This window comes from Gymnoscopelus braueri, assembly GCF_963280865.1.
Source record: "Gymnoscopelus braueri genome assembly, chromosome: 2".
Lineage (NCBI taxonomy): Eukaryota > Metazoa > Chordata > Actinopteri > Myctophiformes > Myctophidae > Gymnoscopelus > Gymnoscopelus braueri.
This window is the reverse complement of record NC_137604.1, coordinates 50,636,511-50,659,282: the sequence shown is the minus strand read 5'-3', so window position 1 is coordinate 50,659,282 and position 22,772 is coordinate 50,636,511. Positions and strand designations below refer to the sequence as shown.

At 42.5% G+C, this 22,772-nt stretch overlaps 3 protein-coding genes across 4 annotated transcripts in view; all 3 read right to left on the bottom strand.

The window, feature by feature from the left end:
- The window catches only part of usp43a (ubiquitin specific peptidase 43a), a 126,065-nt gene extending 123,944 nt beyond the window's left edge, over positions 1 to 2,121 (bottom strand). The window contains exon 1 of the mRNA XM_080448044.1: positions 1,147 to 2,121. Within this exon, the coding sequence (XP_080304170.1) occupies positions 1,147 to 1,848 (702 nt within the window). The 5' untranslated portion in view covers positions 1,849 to 2,121. The remainder of the gene's footprint in view (positions 1 to 1,146) is intronic.
- Positions 2,122 to 9,269: 7,148 nt separating this feature from the next.
- Positions 9,270 to 10,439, bottom strand: LOC308096148 (general transcription factor IIH subunit 2-like; the record flags this gene model as incomplete). The annotated part of the gene is made up of 1 exon (XM_080443452.1): positions 9,270 to 10,439. Exon 1 carries the CDS (start codon positions 10,275 to 10,277, stop codon positions 9,270 to 9,272), a length of 1,008 nt encoding a protein of 335 aa, XP_080299578.1. The 5' UTR covers positions 10,278 to 10,439.
- A 7,186-nt stretch (positions 10,440 to 17,625) lies between these two features.
- Positions 17,626 to 22,521, bottom strand: LOC308102616 (uncharacterized protein). 2 transcript variants are annotated; one of them, XM_080452417.1, is made up of 4 exons: positions 22,406 to 22,521; positions 20,272 to 20,336; positions 19,951 to 20,070; positions 17,626 to 19,821 (listed from the first exon to the last, which is right to left on the bottom strand). In XM_080452417.1, exons 2-4 carry the CDS (start codon positions 20,318 to 20,320, stop codon positions 18,551 to 18,553), a joined length of 1,440 nt encoding a protein of 479 aa, XP_080308543.1. In that variant the 5' UTR covers positions 20,321 to 20,336; positions 22,406 to 22,521; the 3' UTR covers positions 17,626 to 18,550. The 2 variants fall into 2 exon arrangements, with proteins under 2 accessions (XP_080308543.1, XP_080308542.1); XM_080452416.1 differs by having other exon boundaries at positions 17,626 to 20,070.
- Positions 22,522 to 22,772: the final 251 nt, after the last annotated feature.

The following is a 22,772-nucleotide window of genomic DNA, read 5'->3' as shown; positions in this document are numbered from 1 at the left end:
GGTGCGTCAAGAAGGTGTATAAATAGCAACTACCTTTAGAATAGATGTAAACGATTACATTCATTGCTAACAAGTAGCTACTTTCTAAAAGCCAGTAAATTGTTCAAATTAAGACAAGACAAGAAAATGTAACTCCAAAGCCTACCCTATAATAATAGTAATAGTCAAAAGGTGATTGTCAGTCACACCTGTTTTGACCATTGACCGACTCCTCCCCTGAAATACTACCTGCGTAGCCTACTGTGGTCTACATTTGTTCACGGAAATGGGACGAGAAGAAAAGCAAAGCTTTGTTTTGTTAACCTGCTATCCTATTTATGCCATTGTGTCCCACACAGATCATATACACTCAGAGTTTGTTTCAGACTAGTTTTTGCTCGCAAAAAACCCAAATCCTCTCTTGCATGAGAGACAGTCCTGCTCTGGAACCTCCAGGCTACAATGCAGTCATTGTTAGTGACTAATAATAGCATGCTTGTGTCATTGAGGTTGTAACTATATAATGACACATTTCCTCATAATCTCTCTCTCCCTCTTTGTAGCCACACAGTAAAAGTATCTTAATTAAGTTAATTTATTTATCCATTTGAAACTCAGAGACAGTGACTGTACAAATACAAAATGGACCATTCATTGTAGCCTATGCTCAGTTAAATTAAAGCTGCAATCCGGAACTTATTCTTCTAATGAATAAAACGTTGTTTTAACAAATTTAACAAATCTCCTAAAGCGCAATATGTCCCCCATCAAGTTTTATGTTTAGTCTCCATCACGCGGGAGACGGCTTCGAATCTGTAGTCATTTGGATGGTAACCGGAACGCTCGCCCCAAAACACACTCGCCCCCATTTCTTTCGTGTCTACTTTATACTTGTATTTGTTTTACTGTGGTTAAGGTTAGGAATAAGGTTAGGTTTAGGCATAGTTTTACTGAGGTTAAGATTAGGAATAATCTTAGGTTTAGGCATAGTTTTACTGATGTTACGTTTAGGAATACCTGGTGGCGAGTCGTTCCGAGGTCGCCGGATTTGAACCGGGGCGAGCGCGTTTTGGGTCGAGCGTTCTTGTATTCATTTGGACGTATGGATTCCAGCTTTAAAATAAAACTCAGGAAGTTTAATACCGTAGCTACAATCTATGAACGTACCTTGAATTCCACAGACAGTGGTGGCGTGTATTCCAGGGTCCAGAGCGCCCGCACCAGCGATGCCAGCTGCTCGGTCACCTCGCCCCTGGTGCCCTGATGAGGGGGGTCCCGGTCCCCCTCCCCGCTCGGAACCAGTCCGTTGACCCCCCTCCCAGTACGGTGGCACAATAAATCCGCTCGGTACTGTTCCAGGCCGAGGTGCTCGGCCAGCAGGTCCGTGTTGCTGAGGCACTGGACCACGGCGTTCATGAAGCAGGTGTTGCCGTGGTTCTTCAAGCCCAGCACCCCGGGGGTCTTGTCGCCGTAGCACCACGACAGACGGTCCTTCACGGACCCGTGCGTGGTGGAAGAGCTGGAGCTCTTCTTCAGCACCTTGTCCCTCGGAGAAGAGGAAGACGAAGTGTGCTGGTGTTGTTCATCTTTGAGATGATTCCCTGAGGTGGTGGCACTCAACGTGCTACTTTCCCTGAAGCCACCATCGTCGTCCTCGCCGTCAGGTGGCTGGTGATCGCCGACGTCGCCGAAGCGCGCTAAAGTTCCCAAAGTTTTCAGGATCCTGCTCATGAAATTCCCCACGGACCTCAGCGATTTCCTCCTGAAAAGCTTGGTGGTTTTGTGCTTCTTTTCCTTCTTGCGCTGCTTGGGTTTCATCGGTTGCTTTCGCACCTTGTTGGTCTTATTGCCGCCGCCGGTGGTATCCATGGTGGCTCGTTGTTAAAGAAGTTGCGCGACAGAAAATAAACAGTGGTGGCCGCGCTGACGAAAAGTCGTCGCACCTGTCCTGTGACTGTCTTCTTGCCCAGGCTGTTATTATTATTCCTTCTGTTTCACCAGTGAGGTGATGATGACACCGACCTGGTGCCACCAAGGCACGTACATTCCATGGTCATTCCGGTCATTCTTCTATCGGTGAGCAGTGGTCACTGGGTCGGTCGATACTCACCTGACACAGTGGCACTGGACTGGTGATGAGTTGCATCGTGTGTGAACAACAGTGTGATGATAGTCTCTACTTCCTCCTCTCTCGCTCTCAGCGCTCTCGGTCTCTCTCCCTCCCCTCCCCTCCCCTCCCTCTCCTCCCCTTCCCTCCCTCCCACTCCCTTCCTTTCCCTGTTCCCTCCACTCAGTCCGAACATCTGAGTAAAGCTGCAATCCGGGACTTATTTGAAATTTTGAATGAATAAAATAATCAATCTGTATGGTATGCAGGGCCGTGCTTTGCTGTATAGGCAAGGTTCGTTTTTTACTTATTTAATATAAATAAACAGCTTTCCAATCCATTCGGGGCCCCTAAAAAAATCCAAAGTCATTTGGGGGGCTCATGCCCCCAAATTACTCCACCCCCAAACTGTTTACTGTACATATTTTTCTTTTTCTTTATATTACTACTAGTATAGATGATGTTTAGCATATTATTGTATGTTTTGTATGTCCTTAAAATAATGTCTCGATGAATTGAATACACAGGACCACAATGGAAACAAGCCCCTGTTATACTTTTAGCACCATTTGTATAATCGTACCACTGTACCTTTTTGCAAACTGTTAATAAAGTTGGCTATTCAATCAATCAACCTGTATGGTATAAAGATAATACAATATAACTATCATATCTGATTCTGCAGTGTTTGGAGGTGGTCTCCCTATACTCTTCCGTTGAGAAATGTTAGATACCAGTCGGTGTCAGACTGTCAGGTATGAGTGACATCTATTAATAGGCCATAGTTACCTGAAGAAGCTCACAGGCGCAATACCTTCCATGGGCAAGCAGGGATTCCCTCTTGGGGAAAAAGTTTCTTAACCTATGGACTAATACAGGAAAGGTGGGCACTGGGGATATCTGGGCACCATGTTTTGGGGAAGACTGGGCACTAGGGAAGAGTTGGCACTTTGGGTGAGAAGAGTGGGCGCTGGAGAAGAGTGGGCCCCCGGTAGAGTGGGCACTTTGGGGGGAGAAGAGTGGGCATTAGAGAAGAGTGGGCACCAGGAATAGTGGACACCTTATGGGGGAAGACTGGGAACATTTTAGTAAACTATGCCTAACCCTAACCTTAATCCTAACCCTAACCTCAGTAAAACTATGCCTAAATCTTAACCTTAACCCTAACCTCAGTAAAACTATGCCTAAACCTATAACCTTAACCCTAACCCTATGCCCACATTTCCCTAGTGCCCACTCTTCCTAGGAGCCCAGTTTTCCCTAGTGCCAAGAATGTTTTGGTGCCCACTTTCCCTGTTACCCCTATGAATTGCCGCTTTAATTGAACATAGACAGTGTGGCTATACTGGCTACATAACCAAATGGACATTATAGTCAGTTACTGACCCAGCTATGTCTAAATTCTCCATTGTGTTGCATTAAAAATACAATTATGATCTTACTGATGACTGATAAATGTTAACATTTGCAAACCTGTAAAAAACTAAAATTGTCTTTGCCCTCCCCTTGTATTGTAACACCAAAAGCATATGGCCCGCTTAAAAATCCCCTGGAAGCAGAATACAGGTCATCATCAGAGAGTGGATAAATGATACATCACTGAGATGTTGGAGATTATTGTATAAATAACATTGTTTAGTGTGGCCATTTAGACCATACAATGTTAACCTCATGGTCAGTTGAAGTCCAGTAGAATGGCAATGAGAGGCATTAAGCACACCTAAGGTCCACCATTTCATGAGCAAGGAAAACTACTGAGTTAAAGTTACTTTGATCATAGCCTATATTGAAATCAAATTTAGGCTAAGAGAGGAGCATACTGTATGGCTACTCTAAATACATGGAAAATAAGAAGCACAAAGTATGTGCCACACCACTGGTCTGCATGTGGGCTACAGTAGGCCTATAACTTAGTATAGGCCTAACATCTGAACATCTCAGTCACCAAAGATCAACTGACCTCATCTGACATAACCTAATTTTGGACTTGCATGAAGGGAATGTCCACAGACAACATTTATTCCTGAATACTGCTGTGTATTAAACAGACCAAAAATCTATTCATTTTGAAATGTTGATCACCATTCTTTAAAAGCAGTGACACACAGGACTAATCAATCTCTTAACACTTTTGCGGCATGAGTAACAACCAAATTGTTGTTAAAACATACCGTAAACCTGATTTGTTGCTGCAGGGAACAAAGGAAAGAAAGAAAAAAGAAAGAAAGAAAACACCATCCTCATTATGAGGTAGTTAGGTGTCTCTTGACTCAGCAAGAGTTATATTCTGCTCAGGGACGCTGTGAACATGTCACTGGATGATTTATTAAACAGTCAACCCATGGTATATCTTTGAGGACTCCTGCCTCAAAATCTTCATATATTTTCACTCTAATGGCAACTTACTTGGGAAATACAAATTTCTTTCCTTCTAAGTGGCACGATTCAGATACCTACTGTATTATTGAACATTGCCACTATTACTGCAATAACGTGCAAGCATTTCAAGTTGAGTAAAAGCAGGTGGGGTTACTAGGTTCTGCACTGTGTCACCAGGTTCTGTATTATACTCATCACAAGCTCAAGTTTAATTTCACAGCTCACCAAGACCATAGATTGGATATAGTAGGCCAGATAGGCTGATTTATTGAGCTATAGAGATTACAAGTTCCCCTTCCATTTATGTACTTATAAATTCCCTGTCATTATTCCAGCATTGTGGGAAAAAGTCACTCTCTGCTGTATCATATGGTATGAGCACGGTATCACAAGTAATGCATTTAAATGCACAATCACAAAAACACATTTCTGAAACATCATTAAATGAACTGCCTGGTTTTACTTATGGAGAAAACTAGTCCAATGTTCACAAAAAGGCCAGCAGGGGGCAGAAAGAAGGGTGTCCTTATTTATCCAGCCAGCCAGGGATGTTTTTGCTGACTTTGGTTTGTAGTACTGTCAGTTTGCTATTTTACTTTGAGGGATAGCAGGGGTGAGCTATTAATAATTGACGTTAGCCGTTCTGAGTGATAGAGCGGGACATGTTTGAGGAAGAGGCATTCAGAGATTCTGTCTATCGTACATTTCCTCATTCTTTGCCAGGGTCCCCCAGGGGAACTGTTGGTGATAGATTAGCTGACAGCAGCCAAGTGCTAAAGTGGCAAGGAATCTGGGCCTCCTCTTCTTTTTCCTCCTCTTCATCTCCCCATTCTCTCTACACTGCAGAATATCAGCGTGAAATAATGTATGTATGTATGCATTTAATGTTCTGTATTATATAGACCGGTGGTTCTCAACCCCCCCAAAATAATCGTGTTTGAACTGGGGACCCCCCACCCTGACAAGCAGTTGGAATTGTAGGAGTTGAGTTACATTTAGTTTGACTCGGTTCCAGCTAAATATTGTGAAAATAACAACGCCTGGCGTTGTGGGGCTATTTTCACAATTTTTGCCTCTTATATTATTTGACAATTTGGCCAATGTTTGACCAGTTGTTATAGTATAGTTTGTTGATTACTTTTGATGCATTAATGTTTTTTCTTTCTTTCTTTCTTTCTTTCTTTCTTAAGTTATTAAAAAGATCTTAAAAGTCCTTCAACTTTACTGTCATGTGGGGACCCCCAAAATCACGTGGGGATCCCTCTGGGGGTCCCGACCCTCAGGTTGAGAACCACTGATATAGACCTTCATTTTTGCATTTAAATTAAATATATATAAGTAAGTGGCTTCATCTCTGCCTGACATAATGATTGTATTTCCAACCAGGTAAGAGAGATCTACAACAAATCTAAGAGATCTAAAACTGCATATCAACACTCTACACACTACTCGTAGGCCTACTATTCAAGAGCTTCTGAAGGTCAGTCAAAGTTTTATATTAAGTCATTATTAAGTCATTAATTAAGTTGATATGCATACAGTATATCAAGCTGGTACACATTCAGTAAGCTCAGGAGCTCATTGGTGAGTATAGAAATGACTACCTTCTACAACTATAACAACAACTCCGCCGGCTCCATATATGGAGCTCTAGATCAACCACGCCCAAATATGGAGTTTGTGATGTCAAACTTAGATAGGTTAGTTAGATATGTCAGATAGCTCCATATATGGAGTACCAATATTCAGTAGGTAACTATGGCGACCTATAAAATACAGATACACACTGAGGAAGGCCGGTGGGCCAAAACGTCCGTCATATGAGCTGCTGCTGATGGGGGTGAAAAGACTAAAATAAACAAGATCCTAAATGGATTAAAGTGAGTGCTGGTATTCCTGTCTAAGAAACGGTTTCTGTCTGAACCGTGCACCTGATACACATGTACTTTGAACTACTCGTCTGATGAGTGCTTGCTTCTTTCTCTTTCAAGTTTCGACCAATCAAATACCCATATGACGTGAAGGTGAGTGAAAGGCTTAGTTACACACATACTGTACAGTCTCTGATTCTATTTGGATACAATTATGCTGTGCTGTTCATTTATGTCCCCAATACAATTGCCTCCTTTTTATCCATATGATTCCTCCATATGGAAATGAACAGGCCTATATGGTTTATCATCTTGTCATACACCACTTTTAAAAGTCTGTTTACAGCTCTGAATGAAAGTTAATCGTCCCCGGGGGCTTCGCAGCTGTCAAAGTATCGAGCTTCTCAAAAGGCAATTGTTGGTTGAAGTTATTTATAGCATAGGCAGCACCAATGCCACAATACCATGCACCAAGCAAGGTCCTTTCTTGTTATTTATGTGACAACATTAATAACAGCTATCAGTCCAGTCAGGAAAATGAAAGTACAGCAGCATTTCATCATTAAACTCGTTTTGGCTTGTGAGATGTCCTGCATGAAGGAGCCACTGACTCTCAGAACTCTCACTTCCCCGAAGCTTTGAAAGCAGTTTCAAACCGAAATACCAACAGATCGTGCTTCAAAGTCATTTGATTCCATCAATCAATTATTTATGTTATCGTTATAGTATAGTTACAGTAAAATATAAAACAAATGACACCTATCTATCTATCTATCTATCTATCTATCTATCTATCTATTTATTATGAGGGGCCGTACAGACATAATTTATTCTGGCATATGTTCACTCTCACATACATTCTCCACTCACATACATACATTTTAATTCTCACATTCTCCTTTCACATACATATCTTTTCACTCTCACATACTTACATTCTCCTCTCACATATATTCTCCTTTCACATACATATATTATCCATGTAGCATGGCATGTAGCATGGCATGGCATGTAGCATGACATTTAGCATGACATGGCATGTGGCATGACATGTAGCATGGCATGGCATGTAGCATGGCACATTTGGCATAAGGTATGGCATGTGGCACTTGCGGATATTATATTTCACTAAAGAAAACGAAACAGAATTTGTATTGTGTACACTTGCGTAGATGAAGATGAAGAATGTTAGCTGTTTGAGAAGGGACAAAAAAGAAACAGGTTTCATTTTACATGGGGAGCTGCTCAAAATAGGTTCAACATTTATGAGAAGAGCCTTTGAAAGAGCAAGACCAAGACTATAATGCTTCATAGGAGGCGAAATGTAATCTCACAAAGATATCAAATGCAGTTCATTATAAGGGAATGGAAGAGAAACAAAGGCCTCAGCAAAAAAGGCATAGTATTTATAGATTAAAGATTGTACAATGACTCACAGCAGTATGCCCTCCCAATGACCACAGGAACATTTCTGCGGGGGCTGTAACGGTTTAAATATGTTTATTGCCCATAATGGCTCATTAGATGGAATGGAATGGATTACTGATATCATTGATCTTCACATAAAATCACTTTGTGAAACTGAAACATCATTTTGAAAAACAAACAGAAAAACAGCTTTATTATTATTTCAACAACTGCGGCCAGGCAAGGAGGCCCATACCATAGTATCAAGGGCAAGATCACCAGGTTTATGAAAAGCTTCCACCCGGCTACCATTAGACTGTCAAACAAGGCATGACCACCGCCTGTCACCAGGCTAGCCTTGGCTTGGACCTTTGCTCTTCCTTGTGGACCTACCTGTGGATTATACCAGTAAAGCAACCTTTTGTGCTATGTTGTTGAACCTGACATGCGCTGATACTCTGCACCTACAGTATAGTATATACCTGCTCATGCACCTTGTCTAACCTCATGTACATACTGTACCGGATGGATATGCTATTAAAGTGTTTAAAGGGTCAATATAAGTAAATAAATATATGATAACCTTTCCACGGGAGCAGCTTTTTCCTATTTATCACACATTTTGTTATTTTCCCCATACGTACATGACAGGTGAAAAAAAGAAACTTCCCCAGTTGATTACTTACATGAAGACAATTATTTATCATATTACAAAATTTCTGAAATGTATAAAATATGCAACTACACTTTAGAAACAAGCCCAAAAAAACGCAACCCGCAAACTACCAATAATTTACAGCAACTTTACAGAAAAACAAGCCCAAGGTCGCTTATAATAAATGGACATGGCAACACTGTGTTTTGGTTCTAGTACCTAATTTGTCAGAGTACTTGGAGGCCAGTCTGTGATGTCAGTCATATGACATCAGAACTATAACAGTGTCCATTGTCAGAGGCTATACAGGGCCACACTTGTTGAGTCCCTGAGCACTCACTCACTCACTCACAGCTTATGGATTGAGTTGGCCAATCAAATCTGGATGTCATGTTTGTGACACACACAGTCCACCCATCCACTATTACATTTTAATATAGGAGGACACGTGTATGTGTATGTGTTGTTGGTCGGACCAGCGGTTGTTCAGACCCGGAAAACCATTAATGTCTCAACCTGTCTGTCTCAGGGTCTGAGGAGGATGTATCGAATCTGTGTCTGTGGGGGTTGCAGGCGTCAGCTTCCCTGATTGGCCAACCCAACCCATTGGCTTCACAGATTGGCAGAGCGCCACGTCTGTGCTGCTGCGCCAATATTAGTGGTACTGTAGCGCGTACAATGGAACTCCATTTGCGTATGCCCAACACGATGTCAGCAGGTTCTGTCGACATCAGGGATGCCCAATATCTCCATATTAAGTTGATGGGATGAGTGGTAGTGGGTACCGCACTGGGTACTCTGAAACAAGAACAACAGGTATCCCTCTCCTCCCTCTCTCCCGCCCTGGGATTATCTTTCATCCAAGTCTTCCTCATCTCAGGATGTGGATACAAGAAGGGCAGCAGTGGAGTGTGTCGTGTAGGAAGTGGTCACACTCCATGCAGAAAACGCTGCTGCATGACGGACAGGTGAACACACTTTTGTCTTTTAGCTCTCCTTGACAAGCTTGACAAAACCTGTCTCCTTGGTGTTGCTCCAGGGGACTCTCCAAAAACGCCTCCAGGGGGAAGAGGTGATGGGAGGAGCGGGCAAGGTGTGGTGCCGATACGAGGGTCAGCCCACATATTTTACATTCCACCGGCAGTTCGGTATACTTGCCGCGGCACTGTGGACAGAAGTATCCTCCAAGAGTCAGCTCGGGCTTACTGCTGCTGCCGTCCAAGTGAGTCATGCTGAAGGACGGCTTGGCGTCCTGGTCAGACACAGAGGCAATGGTGTGCTGCGGGAAACCCATGCGTATTAGAGAAGATTCAGAGGATGTGGTGACTGCAGGGGGCCTGATGTGGAACATGAGCAGCTCTTTGAAGTGACTCTCATCCAGGATGATGTGGTAGGTGCCTCCCGTCTCCCGGGTTAGCACCGTGCACACATGCACCTCCGCCGACAGCCCAATGACAGACACCCGTATCTTCAGTGTCTTCAGGATTTTGATTAGCTCATAGATGCTACCCGGGTCACATGTAGTGAGACTATTGGAGACGATGAGGATCTCGCGGCTGGTGTGTCCGGGCATGTGTTTGAGGGTCTGCATGGCCAGGTTGAGAGAGTTGTACAGCGAAGGTTCCCCGATGCATGGGGAGCCCACGGCTTTCTTTAAGGCAGCGATGTGCTTCCTTGGGGTCCCTGCCAGCTCAGTGAGCTTCTCTGCCCGTTTGTTTTTTGTGGTGATAATGCCCACCTGACTGATGGGGTTTTGGTCAAAATACTCCTCCACAAAGAACTCCATCAGCTTGACAGTGGCTGTGAAGCAGTTTGGCTTCAAAAAACGGTCTTCCATGCTTCTTGAAGAATCAATCACAACATAGAGATTACGCATCATCCCAAGCTGCACTTGTCCATGGCACTTGTCTAATACTCTTTTCCGTTTAGATTGGAACAGGATTTCCTCCACGGTGGCTCTGAGTGAACCGGATTCATCTTCCTTCAGCACTTCCCATGTCCTCTCGTAGCCTTCCTCCCAACGCTTGGCTCTCTCCAACTCATCGTCAATCATGATTATATTGTCTGTCACAGTTAAAGCTAAATGCTGGGAAATAGGCACAAACTATAGTTGTGCAGAAGTACAATTTGGCGATCTAGTAACTAGAGTGTGTAGATAACAAATTGGACTTCACAACCGTTGATGAACATGAACATTGGCATTCTTCACACATTTTTCTTTAAAGGTAGGTCAGCAGATAACGGGACAACTTCTAATATCTAAAATCTGGTCCATATTTAAAGTCCATTGGGGAAAAAAACAAGGAGCTTGCACAAAAACCAATTCTACACCTGTAAACCTGTGACTGATCTAAACATCAATCAGTTTCATTTGTCATACTTAAATAGAAAATACTTAAAAGGTGACTCTGAAAGGGAACTGCACAGTGATGACACCATCAGTACTTATGTCACAGTATGGAGCTGTGTGGAACTCCATATTTGGGATGGCTGACCCCTTCAGTGATATCATCAATATGACGTCATCATCTCCATATTTGGGCATATTTGGACAGACAAACAGACACCTAAGCAACATCCAAAGCCAAAATAGACCACAGCAAATCGGTGTCATGCAACGTTTGATGTCAGACAGTGCAAATCGCCGTTGTTAGGCAACAGTTTGTGGTGCGTGAAGCTAGACCAGAACTCGAAGGAGAGAGAGAGAGACAGAAAGACAGAGGAAGAGAGGGAGCGGAATAATGCTGTTAACGCAGCTTAAGGCCTGCGTTTCCTGCTATATTATATCAACTTAGAAGCCCTGAAATCTTAGGACGGGGGTATTGAGCTAGATTTAGGCAGGCGCCACAAAACCGCTGACAAATTTGTCTGTTTAAGTGGTAACCATAAAGAACTTTGTAACCCCTTTTCCCTTTACTCTCAGCCATAAAAGTCTGTCCCCCTTTCGTCCATACATGGGCATAGACACAGGCTGACACGTCATGTGAAGTCCGGCTTAGCCGTGATGTAGTGCTCTGATCTTATAAAGTACTTATTCTGGGTCTGGCAGAACCAGGTCCCCTGGTCTTGTTACTAATGGTTAAACACTTATCATGGCTATGGAAAATATTCAAAATGGTCATCCCTATATACAACCAACCATCCAATATAAATGTTTAAATTGTTTAGAGTGGATGTTCCAGCATCCATATGAAGGTTTCCCAGGATTTGGCCCACAGGCTGCCAGTTGAATCATTGTCTTAGGGTATGAGAAATGACCAAAAGGTGAATATAAAATTACCATTTGCCATTTATCTTGGTAGATGGCAGATGAACCAGATAATATCTCTGAATGGAACATGTCACTCTCTCTCGCTCTGTCTCTGTCACTCACTCACTCACTCACACACACTCTCACACACACACACACACACACACACACACACACACACACACACACACACACACACACACACACACACACACACACACACACACACACACACACACACACACACACACACACACACACACACACACACACACACACACACACACACACACACACACACAACCCTCTCCTCCAATTCCTGGGCTGCACAGCCGCGACCTTTCCCTCCTTTCTCATTGCATCTCTGCAGCTGATTAAAGACCCCCACCTGTGTGAGTCGCCTCGGACCATCTGTGTACCCTCCCCTTCGGCCCAGGAATTGGCCCGTAGCCATGGTTTGTGCCATCGGGAAATTAATTACATCCCGCAACCAAAGCCTGATTTATACTTTGTTGTGTGTCGGTGTGGCATGCCGAGCATCAATAAGCTCACAAGTATAAATGAAGCACAAGAGTGCACAAAGTTAACCATGTGGACTATGTGGTTGAACCTGACAAATATGTTGATACTCTGTTTGCACTTTATCTCATGTACAATGCGCTGACACTCTTTGCACCTCATGTACATACAGTACCTGCTGCTTTGCGGACACCTTTGTGTCTAACCGTATGCACCTATGTCTAACCTCATCTACATACTGTGCCAACTGGATTATGCTATGTATATGTTTCTCTGTTTTCTTTCTTTTCTTCTTGCTCTCCCTGCCACACCCCACCCTCTTCTTTTTTTTCACTCCCTGGAAACAACAAAAACGATGGAGCTTGCACAAAAACTAATTTCACCTCTTTACACCTGTAACCTGTGATGTGACCATAAAGATGATTCTGATTCTGATAATGGCACGACTCACAACCAGGGAAAGGTGCATTCACAACCAGAAGAGCATGGCTTAAGCTGTGTACACATCATTTCCAAATCCATCAGTCTAGGCATCCTCGACACATAGGCCTAAAGATAATAAAATATATTCTATAATTCATGGAATCTGCGTGTGTGTGTGTGTGTGTGTGTGTGTGTGTGTGTGTGTGTGTGTGTGTGTGTGTGTGTGCGCATGCGTGTGCCACGCAAAATGACTGTCGGACACGCACATGCAGAGTACCAGTATAAGTCCCTGATTGGCTAACCCGACCCTTTGGCTTAACTGATTGGCCGAACTTCGCAAAACGTTTTGTGCCGCATAGCCAGAAATGGAACCACTTGCATTGTTACCGACATGAATGGACCCAAGTGTAGACCGGAGCCCTATTAATAATAATTAGACATATTTGATCCCACAGGGGTTCTTTAGTTTCCAGCTTCACCCAGCTGACTGCTGCCCAAGTGGTCAGACTTGAGCGCGGGGGGGGGGGGGAGCAGTTACGGGTTAAGTGTCTTGCCCAGGGACACTTCGACACATGGCCAGGGCAGGGAATCGAACCTGGGACCTTCTGTAGCCCAGGCGGCCTCTCTACCCATCAACTATGGCCGCCCAAAATTCATGTTTCAAGATATTTATTGTTACAGCTTATATGTGAATACATGGAGACGTTTTGGTTCCTCAACATTTGTAGCAGCAATAACAACAATAACAAAGAATGAATAACTGTAATGGTAACCCAAATGGGGACATTTTATACACTGTCAGGGTAAAATTTACACTGAGGATTTGGCAGTGAGGTAAACAGCATGTGACCATTATATAATTCATGCTGTAGTTACAGTATGTCTGTGCTTATGTTTGCTTCCATTTCTCCTGCTGCTATCACTCACATCCTCTATTTTAGCACACTAATCCTTTTATGTATCTTGTTAGAGAAAATACTCCCTTTCTCTAATTGTGACTCTCAGGGACATTCACGTTATACCATATGCTCCCTCTTTTGGAGGGCGAGTGCTTTGTTGTTCCAACAGAAAGGAACATCCATCCAAGAGTGTGTATGAAAACATATTCTCTTAACACACTTCAGATACAACAGAACCGCAACAACAAACTGGCTTGTAAACAAGGCTGTTCTTTACCAACAGCTGAGACAGGGACATAAGATACACTAGAAAAGGCAAGTTCCTGCATATTGCGTGGGCTCGCTGAAAACAGCTGTAAAGAATATGGTGTTAAGAAACAATATCTAAGCAGAATGTACCTTTAAAGTACAAAAAGTTTAAATAGAATTAGTGTTTTGAGTACAACTATTCAGCTTTTTGTTGACAATATCATCCAACACCTGGGAGCAGTATCCTAGCACACCTGCATTTCAGAAGAATAGAATATCTACATACAACTGGCCAACATTACCTACAGTATGTGTCTTTGATTAACAAACTGTACGTCATTGTCGCCAGGTCATGATAGCGCCAGACCACCCCCTCATTTTAAGACCAACATGGGCACTGAATAGGCGCAAGATCATTTGTTATCTAACAGGCACCGGGTGTAAAAAGCACATCTGTGTTGGTCGGGAGATAGCAATGAATTGCGCTGCTTAATGCTTCGAGCAGAAGATAGGGCCCTAAAGTGTAAAATGGTGGTTTTAAAATGACCCTTAACACAGGAGAGAGATTATTTCAGAGCTACTAGCACCACACTTCACTGTTCTCTCTCCAACCTCACTCCCTACAAAGTCAAATTCATCATTAATGGTCTTATGATGTAACCAAATGGACCTTGGTTACATTTGTACAGTGCACTCTCAGAGTACTGTTACAGACAGGACTTCTTCATCTTTTGAACAGGTACAGTTTTCTTTCACATCTCTCTCAAACATTTTTCTTGCCACATTCCTCTCACTCACTGTCCCTTTCTCTCCCACTCTCTCTTTCTCTCTCTGTCTCTCCCTATCCCCCCCTCTCTGTTTAACAGTATTCCCTCATGTAAAAGATGGGATGAAGGGATGGGGAGATGCGGAGAGGCAGAGAAGTGTTGGTATTTGTTCTCCCAGACAGAGTGCCTGTGTGTCCTGGGAAGACCAGATGGTGGATCTGGCACGCTGGCACTCGGGTGGCATAGGCGCATCCGCAGGAAGGCGCAAAAGCCACAGCGCTCGCTTCTAATCTCGTTTTCCTCCCCCATCGCGTCAATCTCTTGCTCTTTCTCACCCTCACATGTTCAGCACATTCACAGTTGTGTTAATCAGTACAACTTGTTCTCACCTCTCAGCAGGGTGGTGGGCCAACAACACTGAGGGTCAATAGCAGTGATTCTCAACCTTTTTAATTCAAGGACTTCCAGTTTGATATACATTATGCCATTGGACGGACCGCTATTTAAAAAAACAAGTAAAATCTCTGGGACCCCAATCTATACTGTAGAATTCTCAGTGTTAATCTAACTCTGAGAGTTACAGACCCATAAGGGTCCATTCCTAACTATCAATCAGTTAGCTAGGAACCCCCCGGAACCTCTTCAAAGATGACTGGTGGTCCCCGGACCCCAAAAGAAAGTACATTCTGCCATTGTGAACTCCATTGTGATCCTCTCCATGCACCAGCATTGAAGAGTTAATAAATGACTAACAATGAACCAACAAACTAAATTGCAACCTTAAAATGTGATTTTTGCCAGACACAATAATGGCTTATGTAATGTACTTTTCACAATGATCACAAGTATGCAATTGTGTAGGCTAGTTGAGCAAAAGAGCTTCACTGTACCTGTTATCCTAACAATAGAAGTTTCTCTCTCTCATATTCGCTCATTGAATGATAATACTGATACTGAGTTTTAAGTTACTATGTACACACCTCACGAGTAACAAACTGCAGTGGGTATATTATTATGAACCATACTGTACCTTCTTCCACTTAAACCCCATACGTTGTTGAGAGGAATCCCTCAGGGCTCTATACTGGTGTCTTTTACGTTTTCGCTCTACATTAAATACCTTCACTGAAAATAGCCGAAGCTCACAACGCGTTGCGATGTACTTCACTGCACATCACTGCACAGTGATGCATGGCATACATTTATACACTTTCTGAGAATCTGAGTAACAACTTTAATTTGATTGTATCTAAGTGTACAATATACTACAGTAAACGTACAAATTGAAATAAGGTTGAATTGTCTTATGTATGGTTCTGCAAGCCAAGTTAGTAGAATAATCTATTGCTCGATCTCAACTCTTTGAAACCTGGGATGTAAATCTTGAGCATGCAGACATTGCCCCCTAGTGATTTAAATGGAGTACAGTTTATAGAAGAACAATAATAGCTTGTATGCAGTGTCACAGTAATCAATATTGGTAGCCTATCTATCTGTGACCTCTGTTTTTGCCTCTGGGGGAATCACCTCCTTTTTTGTGTAGAAACAGGAACTTGGTTTGGCCCCTCTCCTTTCTTAGTCCACTTCCTCCTGGGTGCTTCTGTGTTTATTCCTACTAACAACATTACATGTTTAAGGCAGTGGTGCTGACAGATTCTGACAAAGGAGGTTTACACTGCTAAATTACAGGTGTCAGTTTAACTCTGAGATTGGGTCCTTTCTTACACTCAGTTAAATTAATACATGGGATTTTGCAGTCTGTGATGAAATTGATAGCCTATATCGCAGAGAAAAGTGAAGCCGTGCATTTTCAATCGTATGTAAACTTTAAATATTGTTAATTGTTTGTACCTACCTAGATAATGTAACAGTAATGCTATTTCTCTTTGCTCTATCCGTTTCTATTCAGAATGTTCTGAAGTTGGTTTTGATTTGATTATTTTGTTACACATATCTAGAGAAATTGATGTAATACGCCTATTTAATACGCCTTTCTACATTAATGGCTTAAGACAATTATGCTCAATATACAGTATTTAGTACAATAATAATCTACAGTGTACCATGATCTACAGTGTCCAGTAAATAAAAACATCTACTGATGCACAAACTTGGACACATCATCAGTGTTGTTTCCTGGAGTCACTGGGTGTTTCGGGTCTTGCAACAGACACCCTCCTCCAGGCGACCCGACCGAGGCTGATCAGACCCCGGCCTGTGTCCAAGTGGCATGCTACAATCCCCTCAGTCTCTTGAGGGGAGTAAGAGACAGTGCTAATTAGGGGTTTAGGGTGGCAGGTGAGATCTTAACAGCAAGTGTTGGCGACACTAGAAGGCTCTAGGCACTGTGGGTTGACTCCGGGCCTGGCTCCGGTACGACTTTTGTCAAAGATGGATTTTGACAGCTGTCAGAAATGGGGAGTATATAGCTTTCAGTTAAATTTAAGAACGTAGTCAGTTCACTTGTACACATACATGTGTTACACCAAATATCTAAACACACATTTTATGGCATGTAAATAATCCTAGTTAGCACAACTTTGTTACAACTTTAAACTTTTTTTTTCTTCTTTTAACGCAAAATTATTATCTTTATAGAAGCTATCTGAGTGGCTCTACACACAAAACATTGCAGTTTTTGTGAATATCAGCTCATAGGAAATTAAGTTGGACCCATTTAGAATGTTTGTCCTCAAATGTGAACAGGTCAAAATATTTAAGTTCACACCTGTCACTGAAAGGGGTGGGAGTTTATTTTTGACCACTTTCAAACTGGTGTCCCTTTTTTTGGGGCATGTCATAGGCAATAGTTTTCCATATCTTATCAAAAATAGAGAACATCTACAAATTTGCTTTGCGTTGTGAGCTTGTAGATCATGTATATTTGACAAGCAACGATTAAGTACAACAGTGCTGCTCTTACTGCATAATATAATCCCTTCACTTGCATCAGATTGAGGGCAGTATGGAAGATGCCTTTTCTAGTTAAGTCATGCTCACGGTTTGGTACATCTGGTGGTTGCTGCTTATCAAAAGGCAAACTAGCTAGTCTCCAAGTCAGCTGCAATAGTTTATAATAATCCCCAAGAAATGTGCAACACTTTTTTTTTAGACACAAAGGATTATAAAAGGTATTTATAAATTCATGCCATGCAAGTTGAGAAACAGGTCTAATGACAATAGTTCTTAAATCTCAATTTATTAATGATTTAACATTGAGTAACTGTAATGTATCATTTATGTTCTACAAAATATTAATCTGAGACCTTCATAGCGTACTCACTAGAATCTATTCTATCATGTAGAAATCAATACATTAACCAAACAAATTTGAGCAAATGTTTATATCAGTCAACATGATTCAAATTAAGCAGAATACATTGTATGGCTATTTACTGACAGCAGGCTATTTGGTGTATATTAATCACAAGGAAAATCTATGGATTTACACATAGGCCTATCTTTGTATAATAAACAGAAAAACAATAAACAAAACAAGATCCCAGATACAGTCTTCACTTGTATTATAGGCTACTATGATAAGCAAGTCTTGGCTGCAAGACCATCAAATGAGGATCTTGCACCTATTAACTTAGCCTACAGTACAAGTATAGACAATGTGCAGGATTCTGCTCTTTAGGTTGCTTTTCTCAAGCACCTGTCACCAAGACACTTCAGGCGTGCAAATTTGTCTTTTGTTTTTGTCACATCTTTGTGTTGCACACATTGCTCAGTACCTATAAAAACAACAACTTACCATTTTGATTATTAAATTGAACACAAAAAAACAATAGTCATAAAGCTTGGTACCTCAAGTTTTTTGACCGACATTATCAGCAGATTAAGATAAAAACAATTTAAGGACACCATACAGAGGCATTTCATAATACACTCACTAAAACATACATACAATTTGGAATGGTGGTTTTATACAGCGCGATGGCAGTAATTTTATACAGATTCCTGTTCAGAAATCAACAAAGCGAAGCTAACTCTGAAGCGAGAAGTGACACTCAGTTTGGATTCAACATAAAAATCTTGACAATTACACTGGATTATTATTTGATGTTGCGCAATTTTGCCGAAGTACAGAGGGGCCATCAAAACTCAACTGATCTTTGGATGCGTCGATACCCATTTGATTATTATTTGATGTCGCGCAATTTTGCCGAAGTACAGAGGGGCCATCAAAACTCAGCTGATCTTTGGATGCGTCCAGCATCATTTGTTTGTGTGCGTGCGTCCGCCGATGTCTGCTAAGCGAATGGCTCCATGAAAACCTACGGCCACAGGTGAGGCACAAATAGGGTTTCTCTCCGGTGTGTGTGCGCTGATGTTTTGACAGGGACTTGTAACGCGTGAAGGTTGCCCCGCATTCATTGCAGATGAATTTCTCGGACTTGATATGCACATTTTGTTCATGTTCTTTCATGTTTCCCAATTGCGAAAAGCCCTTACCACACACCGGGCAAAGATGAGGTTTCTCTCCCGAGTGCGTCAAACCATGAATGTTCAAGTCCTGCCGAGAATAAAAACTCTTCTCACAGATCAAGCACTGGTATGGTCTGTCACCGGTGTGGCTACGCATATGCCTCTTGAGCGTCTCTGACCGGGAGAAACTACTGCTGCACTGCGTGCAGCTGAAGGGCTTCTCTCCCGTGTGGGAGCGGAAGTGCCGCCGAAGCTCCGAGGCTTTGAAGAAACACATCCCGCAGTCTGAGCACTGGTGAGGTTTCTCTGGCTGCTCTTCGTGCGTCTTCTCGTGTGCTTTGCAGTGACCCGGGTCAGAAAAGCATTTGCCACAGACGGAGCAGGGGAACGGCTTCTCTCCCGTGTGCATCCGCTCGTGTCGAACAAGTTTGTTATGCTTACTGAATGTCTTCATGCAATATGAGCACTGGTGAGGGACTTTGGGTTTCTTTGAGTGCGTGCGTACGTGCCTCTCTAGCTTGGACGGCCTGTTGAAAATCTTTCCACAGTCCGGACAGGGGTGTTGGTTGGACCTGTTGTGGCTGTTCTCGTGTCGAAGAAGTTTCAATTCCTGTGTGAAACTCTTTTCACAGTGTTGACACTGATGCAGAGACTTGGGCTTCTTTGCGTGTACCGGTTTGTGCCTCTCCAGCTTCGACGGTCTGTCAAATATCTTGCCGCATTCGGAGCAGGGGTAGCTTCTGATGGCCATGAGGCTATCAGGGTTCTTGGACGCGGAGGGACTGCAGTCTGAGTCCGAGTCGGATTTAACCTTCACCAAAAGTCCAGTAGTGCTCGAGGAACCTTTAGCGGTGCCCGAGGAACCTTCGACAGCGCCTAAGGAACCTTCAACGGCGCCTAAGGAACCTCCAGGAGTGCCGGATTTAATCTTCAACAGAATTCCAGCAGTGCTTAAGGAACGTCTGGCAATGCAGGAACGTTTAGCAATGCCTCTGGTACCAGCGCCTAAGGAACCTTCGGCAGCGCCAGAGGAACCTTTAGCAGTGCCAGAGGTGCCTTCGGCAGTGCCTGATGAACCTTCGGCAGTTCCTAAGGAACCGTCAGCAGAGCCCACGGGACCTTCAGCAGCATTGCCTAAAGAATAACACGAGTAAAGACACACATTAGTCAAAAATGTAATACCAGAATACAACTTAATATCCCATTGAAGATTTTGAAAATAATCGTTAGCTGCAGCCCTATGGCTAACATATAGACCTATGTTCAACAAAATCAATGATTTGTTCCATAATTGTTAACCCAGTGATGAAAACAGAACATAGCATCAACACCTACTTTCATCCGAAGCTTCTATTTTAAGGGCTGGTTCAGTGTCTGGACCCATGGTTCACAGCTGTAGCCTAGTTACACACACAGTGTGGATGCATGGAGGAAAGAGAAAATAAATTAGAAATATCATGACTCATTTATGGTCTTATGTGTCAAGAAGGCTTTAGTGTAGTGAGAAGGTTTTGAACGAGTAGCTGCACTGCAATAAACACTCAGAGGAAGGTCCTGTCAATGATTATCAACAAATGTCAGCACTCTGGTCATTCAGAATATTGGCATCAATAGCCAGAGACATGAAGACAAGACCATTTCGTCTGCCTATATTTATGTGCCTACTAGACAGATGCCAGTCATGGCAGGCTTGATGTGGTATCCTGGATTATTTGAAGCACTGGATTGTTTTTCTTTGCACTCTGCTTGTGTGACCATTTGCCCTGCCGTTTGTTAGCTAGGGCTCATGCTCTGATCTCACACATTAAGTCGCTCTGTCTGCTAAATGCCTAAATTGGGACATCTGAAATGTGTACTGCACAATCTAGGGACTGATGAAAAAGTCTTCCTTAAACCTAATTTCGTATTAGTGAAAAACATGATGCTTGAAAATCGCAATGCTCTCAATGCAGAGAAAGTGTCATAATCCGGGGAGGATTGAGATTCCAGTTGATTATGTATAATGTACCAATGTTTCCTATGTGGATTTAGGCGATTGTATGTGTAAAGAGCATCCAATCGTAAAGAGCGATGTGGAGGGAAATACAGATGCACTGCTATTTTTTTTAATGCCATGTTTATAAATGTATTTTTTTTTCTATTGGCTCGTTTCTTCCTCTCTGCCCCACCCACCTTCTGAAAACTGAATGATGAAGCTTGCAGTTGCACACAAAATAATTAAAAAATTCTCATCAGCCCCCATAGACCCAAATAATGTCAATAAACTGTGTGGCTGCAGGTCAGAGGAATTGAATAAAGAACAAGGGGGTTCAAGGGCTAAATGATTGATACTTAGGAAGTTAGGAACCAATTGGAGTTACCTGTGGCCCCAATACATATCCAACTGGGGGCCACCGATGAGAAGTAGGGCTTTTAGACACAAAGCTGATTCTGCAGCAATGTTAGTTACATAATATTAATTATGTAATTATGAGTCTTTATAACTGCTATGATATACAGAATAACGTGCCATGCTGCCACCCACTCTCCAAGAATCACCCAATGCTGCATAATTGGTTGTTAAAGAAATATTGTCACATCATTGTTAATATTAATAATAAACTTGATTCTTTCTCGCGTTATTTCATGCAATACTGCAACGCTAACGTAAAGTTGAGGCTAGCAAGCAGTGTTGCCAGATTTTGCGAGAGAAATAAGCACCCAGGTCTATGAAAACAAGCCCAAAGGAAGCAGGCCTCAGGAACACTTTTCAACCTATATACACACACATCAGGCTATTTGAAAATAGCAGATCTACAAGCTCGAGCTTGTAGATATTCTATTTTCCCCAAAAAATCTTGAAAAATAATGTTTTTCATTTTAAATACACAAATGGGGGTCCCTGGCACAAATATTTTCAGATCTGTGGCCAAGTTAAGTAGGCTACATGAATATGTTTGAGAACCACTGATTTAAACACCAATAGGATTCCTTTAGTTTGGGCTTGTGTTTCCTAATTTAGGAAACAAGCCCAAATAAGCAACTACACATTAGAAACAAGCCCAAAAAACGCAACCACCAACATTTACAAGCGACTATACAGAAGAATAAGCTCAAACTCGCTTATAAGAAGCCGACATGGCAACCCTGAGCGAGTTGATGATGCGGCCTATTAATTTTACTCCGATGCAACGCAACCAAAACATTTGTCCAAACAAAAGCTTGAGACCTTTGGTTTCATCACACACGGTAACACGCACACAGACACGCGCACACACACACAGGTCAAAACAAAAAAAGAACATACACACACCCACACGTATTAACACCCAGCTAACAAAGCTAACGCATTAGCTAGTTTAGCTTCAATGCTAGCATCCATCCACCAAAGGGAAATAGTTGCATTTCGCTGCTAATCCGTCGCTGCAAAGTTCTCATTCCATCATAATATGATATTATCATATCGTCACATCGTTGAACGTTACCTTACCTTATGTATGCGCCACACAAGAAGTAAAGTCGCAGAAGTAACGCTAAGGACTGTAAATAATGGGACAAATGGACTCTGCGTCACGACGATGTGAGCTCTGCTTTCTCCTTCCCGTGTTGCCAGAATTTGTGAGGCAAATAAGCCCAAAATAAGCGAGCCCTTCGCCATTTAAATTAAAGCTATTTGAAAATAGCAGATCTACAAGCTCACAACGCGTCACAGAGATTGTACATCTGCTATTTTAAAAAAAGAATCTTGACATTTTTTTGGAATATATTAGATTTTTTTAACAACACAATACACAAATCTTGTACGGTAACGGGGGTCCCTGGCATAATATATTTTCAGATGGGGGTCCGTGGACAAA